At 31.3% G+C, this 7,839-nt stretch overlaps 1 protein-coding gene across 1 annotated transcript; it reads left to right on the forward strand.

The window, feature by feature from the left end:
* The first annotated feature begins 5,719 nt into the window (after window positions 1-5,719).
* Window positions 5,720-7,294, forward strand: LOC107955729 (eukaryotic translation initiation factor 1A). Its single transcript, XM_016891537.2, has 2 exons — window positions 5,720-6,166; window positions 6,617-7,294. Exon 2 carries the CDS (start codon window positions 6,629-6,631, stop codon window positions 7,055-7,057), a length of 429 nt encoding a protein of 142 aa, XP_016747026.1. The 5' UTR covers window positions 5,720-6,166; window positions 6,617-6,628; the 3' UTR covers window positions 7,058-7,294.
* The last annotated feature ends 545 nt before the right edge of the window (window positions 7,295-7,839 follow it).

Here is a 7,839-nt window from a genome sequence, read left to right on the forward strand (position 1 = left end):
CGTAGACATCAGCTTGGGTTGGAGCCGGTGATAAACCCGTCGTTACATTTTTGTTGGACCTACGCTATTAGGATGCTTGCCGTTGCCTCTTTTGACAAAGTTGCCTACTACTTGTCTCCACCGATAGCAGATACAGCTTGTCAGTGACTCTAAACTAGAGCATATACTCCAAACAGTCCATCGTGTTTGATGAGAAAAATGGTTCGCGGATGGGTAAGAATTTCATCTTACGATCCCAAATGTCAATGTACTCCTTGTGGCAATTTTGTCAATTCTCGTCGTTCTTACCTCATAGATCTAACTTGTACAGTGCTTCTATGTCTCGTGGTGGCGGTGGAATTTATTGCCTACACCCGAACTGTCGTATCACTCAATTCGATTTGTGTATTTCTACCACTACGTACACTATCAATGGTACCTTCGCGTCCCACAAACTCCAATTGGCAAAAAATTCTAGTATACATTCTATGATATCTAGTTTAGCTTATGAAATTCATTCAAACTGTTGTGCACAATTGTAAATTTTGCTATGTATGAAATTTTATTTTACAAATCATTGCATAATTATTAGAGGTTTGAAAAAAATAAGTAACTAACCTTGGCTTCCAAATGTTTACCTAACAATAACTAAATATCTTCTTGCTGCTCTGGTAGTCCTACGTAACTTGGTCCATGGCTCCACCTATACAAGCGTATGCTAATTCAAACATGTCATAAATAAACAATATTTAATATACAAACTACATATTTATTAAGAAATGATTTTTACCTTGTCACCAATGGGAATATATACATGTCGTCCACTCAGGGATGTAGAAATGATAATCGCCACCAGGCCTACAACTATAGCAGGAGCAGGCAACCACTGATTGATATCTTATTTGGTTCTATCGCCTAACACAACTCCTAGTACAATATGGCCAACACAGTTGATCCCCAACTCATTTATCCGCTTTCTTTGAAGTCGATTAAGTGTAGTAACTGCCTTATGTGTACCAAATTTTGAGATTTATCAGGCATTAAAATATCCTCGATTAACTTCAGAATGAATGCTCGAGCATATTATTCTTTGACAATGTCGGGCACATTTAAAGGAAGATATTTTAAATTCATTTCCAACCACTTCATATCTATCTAATCACCATAAAACTTATTCGACACATTCCCTAAAAATGCCTCAAAAAGGTTCTCTTTACCAGGAACGACCACTGGCCCCATGACGATTGACCCATACACGTGTAAATCGAGTTGTAAAGTTATGTCCTCAAGTGTGATTGTACACTCACGGCATGAAAGATGAAAAATGTGTGTCTCGAGCTTCCATCTTTCCACCAATGCGCTGATGAGTGTAGGATCGAATTTGTAGCCCTCGAGCATACGAGACATATGCAAGAATCCCTCCTCTTGCAAGTAACATGAATTTCAGTATCTAGGCTCTTTGACAGGTTATGTATGAACCCTTCCAAAACATGATCATCCACCTATTTATATCTACAAAAAAATTTAATTTAAAATATTTTCAAAAATAAAATACTTTAATTTTTTTCAATTGAAAATAATGAAATTTAAATTTTTTTTCTTACCATTATCGCTTGAGTGGTGAAAATGTGCTTGTCATTGAAACGAATCAAAGAGGTTGCCATTTGTGATAATTTAATCAAAACAAATAATATACAAAATAATTAAATTAAACTATAATATTTTTAAACAAACGTATCGGAAAAGTTAAAACAAAACTTGAGAAAATTTAGAGAATTGAGAAAATTGAGAGAGTTGAGAGTTTAGAAAGAATTGAGAGAGTTGGATTTGAGTGAACAGAATGAAAAATGACCTAGTATTATAGGAAAAAAAATACCGTTGGGCCCTTCAAAAATTTTACTATTGCCAACGTTAAAAAAAATGAATGCTGGTGGAAAATTCTCTTAAAAAATAGTCTATTTCTTTAAATTAAAAAGAAACCTAAAAAATCCAAATAAAAAAATCGACATATATAACTTATTTAGCCTTCCAATTTATTTTTGATTTTTTTATACTAGTTGTATATTTATTTAATAATCATGGTGTTTAAATTATATTATATATTTATATCACTTAAAATTTTTATATTACAGAAGTGTTAAAATGTTTATATATTAATATAGTTCTTGTGGGTTTTTAATTAAAATAATTACGAAAATGATAAAAGTTGTAGATTAATTATAAATATTGGTCATTTTTATAGTGTTATTAGGTGTCGCTGACCTATTAAGTGGTGCCACTTTAAATTTCACACACTTATCTGTTAAACATTATCGGAAGAAAAAAATTCTTTTAAATGGTGTCACCAATATGTCAGGTGAAACAAAAAAATATATGAATATTTTTCCTAAATACCAAATAAATACCATATGAGAAGAAAAAAAATCATGTTTTTAAAGTGGTGCCAGGCGACATCAGATTTGAAATTTTTTTAAAAAAATTTGAACCGACGCATCCCACTAGCTAAGTTGATAGGCACAATAAAGTCATTTCTATTCCCAAAGACATGTTTCAGCTTCAGGTATAGTGTTGTTATATGTGCCTTGATTAACTTAGCTATTGCTTGGTAAAAGAGGCTTTACACACTGCGAGTAACCATGTTGAATTAATAAAAGCTCAATTTTGGTTTCTACAATGATTGGCTTTTTTTTATATAACAACAATTTTTTTTAAAAAAAGAAGTTCAAACCAGTGTCGCCACTTACAAAAATGACGTTTTTTTCCCTATATGATATCTATTCTATATTTAGGGAAAATACTCGTATATTTTTGGTGTTGCCCGACATATTTGCGGCACCACTTAAAAAAATTTCTCTTGGTAATGATTGACAAATAAATGTGTGGAGTTTAAGGTGGTGTTGTTTGACACATTAGCAACACTTAGAAATACTGTAAAAAATACCTTATTTTGTTAAATAATCTATAATCAATACTATTTTCATAATTAATTTTTTTATATTTATTTTGATTAAAAAAAACCCAGTTTTTGTATTCTTTTTCTCATGTCATATTTTATATCTTTTTATAAGAGGCATAACTACATCAAAATAATTTTAGATAATATAAATTTAAAGTTAAAAATAAATATAGATAAAGTTTACACATCACTTAATAAGATAAAATTCAAATCTAAATACTTAAAGTGTCAAAACCTAAAATTTGAATCCAACTTATTGTTCATTAGTTGAGGATTTACCTTCCCATGAAATTTTCTGGGTTGGAATTGCAAAAGGTTACCTATTGTGATGTGTGGTGATAATGATTTGTTCTTATCAATAATGCGTGAGAAGAAAAAAATTGCAAACACAGTTAAAGGCCTTTCAACTTTTTTTCATTCGATGGTGTATTCAATATTGTTTGGTTGGATTGGAAAATGGTTAGTATATCAGTTCTTAGATGGTTTTGAACCGATTAAATTGAGAATCGATACAAATTAGTTAAATTGACGATTGAATCGAATATTTTTGAAACTTTTAATAAATTTTAATAATTTTTAATTGGACTGCTTGAATCAGTTGAACCAATTGGACCAATAAATCAATGATTTGATCAAATCAACCACCGATCTGTTGGAAAATGTGTCCGTATTGTAGTAAACATGTAACTATTTTTATTTATTTATTTGAATGATGAATAAATAAATGAAGTTAATTTCACATTTCAGTATTATGTCTTATGTATTTCTATCTTTTATATTTTGCATGCATAGCTAAATTATGACAAGCAAATATTAGCTCATTGATTGTCTAAGTTCAAATTGAAGATAAGTGACATTATAAGAACGTTTACATTGCGAGAAAGACAACTTACTTCAGTAGATAATCTGAATGAGTCCGTAATCCCATAAAAGAATCAAAGTGAGCATTTGATTCAAATACTGAGAAGGATCATTATGTCGTTTACAATTACAATTGGGGAGATGGCTAGTCTTGGCTATCGGAGTAGTTGATTCCACGAGTAGAAACATAGATGTATTCATTGGTAGAATGATACATTGGATTGAACCTAAGATGAATTAATTCTGAATCTGTTTGAGAATTAATTCACTTGTGATGTTCATGGTGTGATTTACCTAAATCCCGAGTTAGTCACTGACCATGTGTATGCAGCTTATGTGATTTGATATAAGTGGAGACTTATACTCTAAAGATGATCAAACTAATAGCTGGTATGTTGGGTATATGGCTTGTGTGTGCATTGACTTTACTAGCAACAGTAGAATTCATAACTCGATTAAAGAGTTAATGATATTCTCTCATTGACATTGTGTGGAATGATAAATATGGAACATGGCCACAGGTTGTTTGTTCTTGAACGAGCAATTTATCATAGTCAGTTGTTGACACTGATCATATTAATCATTAAGAAGACACAACGGTAACAATGAGATAAAATAAAATTGTATTGAGTGAACGGATTTAGCTCAAAGGAATCAAAGATATCATATGAGGGTAACATACACATGACGAGGTCATTAGACAAAACAGTTGGATGAATTGTTTTCATAAAGAGTATTTAATAAGGAGTTTTCAATCATGATACTTTTTGTGGACTGACTCCATGATTAAATAATTGTGAATTATTGGACAATGCTTCTAAACATAATTAATAATTACTAGAGCCTAATTGTATTTGTCCGATTGGTCCCTTCATTAGCTCAACAAAAGCTCGACCGGATTGTATTGGAATCAGAAGAAAATTCTACTACTTTGGAAATAATTTAATTGAGTTAATTTATTCGATGTGAAATTAAATTAGATTGTCTTCAGAATTTTTCAACTAGAGAATTTGATTGAAAAATTTTCTTGAAAAATTAATTTGGAAAGTCTAAGTGATTTTTGGATAAATTAAATTTGATTAAGTAAAATTAAATTAATTAAATTAATTAAAATTAATATGATATTTTTGAAAATCAATTTTCAAGTCTGACAATTGGCCCAATGGGTAATTGAACTTGAAAATTGGACCTGAGATCGTAAATTGGGTCTGGGAGCCCTAAATCGAGACTAAGACCCAAAAATGGTCGAACTGGGCCCAATATGTGAAATCAGGTTGACAGTCCAACAGGTGTCTAGATTGGACCAGTCGGGTTGTCATTGACTTGTACCGAACCGACAATAACCGAACCGACTCAGGGTGCCGTAAGGGTGTCGCACCTGCATCACCGAACACAGCAGTGCCGACGGTTGGTCTTCGGTGGTGGAGTAGTGGAAGAGTTACACTCCTATTGGAACTCTACTAGAGAATTTGATTTCAGATAACTATTCTAAAAATAATAATTTAATGGTTTAATATTAAATTAAATTAAATTTAATACTTATATTAATAATATTTTATTAATTTAATATTAAAGTGATTATCTTAATATTAAATTTAATTTAATACATTTTATTATTTTAATAAGATTTAATATTAAAGTGATTATGTTTAATCATAGTTGAATTCTTTAAATTCTCCCTGTAAAAGAGAACATTAGGTCATTATTTTACCCAAGACTTGAATTCAAGAGAAAGTTATAAAGAGAAAATTCTCTGAAAAAATTAGTTTAGAGAATTTTTAAAGATATTTCTCTGATTTACAATTTGACTCGAAAGTTTAGAAAAATAACGAAATTACTCTACTGATAATTTTTGTGAAAAATTTTCTGATTCAAAATGAGCCCACACTCGAACTTAAGAATAGTGGAAAAAACTACTCGGTCGAAGAGTTTATCTTAGACGAATCGAAAATGTACAATTTTGATTAAGTGTTTATTATTTTAAATATCACAACCAAGATTTTATTTTAAATTTTATTTTTTCTAAATTTATTTTCCCTTATATTTTTCAAATCAATTTTTTTCTAACACAATCTGGTTTTAAAAACATTGATAATATTCATGGATGGGTAAATAGGTTTTCTTCTTGCAGAAAACCCATGATATAGATTAAGAGGGATAGAGAGAGAGACGCACAAAACTCGGGCCGGCACAAATCAATTACCCAAGCCCAAGTTTTGAGTCTTGAGCGTGATAGCCATATGTTAGCGGAAGTCTTAAGCTAGGGTTTGGAGTTTTTGGAATTTGTAGACAAAGAATCAAATTCCTTTCTCCCAATTTCTATTTATCTTCTTCTCCTTCTCTTTAGTCTTTTACGCTGCGGCCAGAAAGGTATTCATTTATTTTCTCTTTTTTGCTTCAAAATTTCATTAATCAATTGCAGTAATTTGATTTTGAATTTTCCTTTTTGTTGCTTTCTGAAAATTTATCATTTAACGGTTGTGTCATGATGATTGAGTTTCTGTTTAATTTCTTGATTATATTTGAGTTTATCAAGTCTGATTCCAACTCCTAACTTTTCATAAGTTTTATATTTACTGGATTATTTTTCCCTAATTCCTTTTTTGTTTATCTCTTATTAAATAGAATATACAATTTCCCCCAATTTTTTGTTAGCAACCTTGTTTAATTTTTATCATGATGTCAGAATTATTAAAATATCTCGTTTGTTTCGTGCATGATATGTTGATGTCAATATCTTCCATTGTGACGATGTTGTGCTTTTTGGCGCTTGTAAAATGACTTGTTTTTTTTTCTTTTTGGGCTTTTGGCACATCATAGCAAGAAGAAACCATGCCGAAGAACAAGGGAAAGGGAGGAAAGAACAGGAAGAGAGGAAAGAATGAAGCTGACGATGAGAAGCGTGAACTTGTGTTCAAGGAAGACGGGCAAGAGTATGCCCAAGTGCTTCGTATGCTAGGCAATGGCCGGTGTGAAGCCATGTGCATAGATGGTACTAAGCGCCTTTGCCATATCCGAGGAAAGATGCACAAGAAGGTTTGGATTGCAGCTGGTGATATAATTCTTGTTGGGCTTCGCGACTATCAGGATGATAAGGCTGATGTGATCCTTAAGTACATGCCCGATGAAGCAAGGCTCTTAAAGGCATACGGTGAGCTTCCAGAGAACACTCGTCTTAATGAAGGTATTGTCGATGAGGAAGATGAAGGAGGTGCAGATGATTACATTGAGTTCGAAGACGAAGATATCGATAAAATATAGGGTTTTGGAATTGGTTTTGTTTGAATGATTTGCTTAAATGTTGGAAGAGAGATATGGTGGATGCTGTTTAGAAGGCTACAATATGTGTGATTTCTCCTGTAAGGTATTTATATGTGCTGAATGTGTCAACTATTAGATATATGTTGTTACTTTTACTGAAACCTTGTTCCATATCTCAAATTTACTTTTGACAGAAATAATGAAAGTTTAAGCTTATTATGGGCTGTTTGATACAAATGTAAATGCTTTAAATGTGTGTTTGATAAAAGATGTTAGTGCTTTCATACAAATCCTGGGTTAAATACAGGCTTGGGTGAAGTAGGTTAGGATGCATAGATATGCATACCATTTCTAATTTCTCCTCAACATCAATTTAAATAGCTTTTATCAATTAGAGAATTAGTTTAATTGGTATTGATGATAGAAGATGTGGGTTTAGACATGAAATGTCTTCATCAGGGAATTTGATTAGATAGGGATTTGGGAATTAATGAGATTAGGAAATATTAAAGAATCATATACTTTTAAATCTAAAGTAGATAACTTTGATTTAAAAAAATAAATAAATTATGCACTGCTTTTTTCATAATGATTGGGGTTAAGGGTGATGAGGATATAAGGGATTGAATTCAAAATCTTAAATGTGACACAAACACTTCATGTCATCACAACAATGCTAAGAAACTTGCCAATATGGTAAAGATCTGTTGGTACATTACAAATAAATTGTACTACTTACTCATAATTAAAATGTTGATAGGTTCCTTAAAATATTTTTGGTA

The sequence above is a fragment of the Gossypium hirsutum genome, chromosome A07 (genome assembly GCF_007990345.1).
Source record: "Gossypium hirsutum isolate 1008001.06 chromosome A07, Gossypium_hirsutum_v2.1, whole genome shotgun sequence".
Taxonomy (NCBI): Eukaryota; Viridiplantae; Streptophyta; class Magnoliopsida; order Malvales; family Malvaceae; genus Gossypium; species Gossypium hirsutum.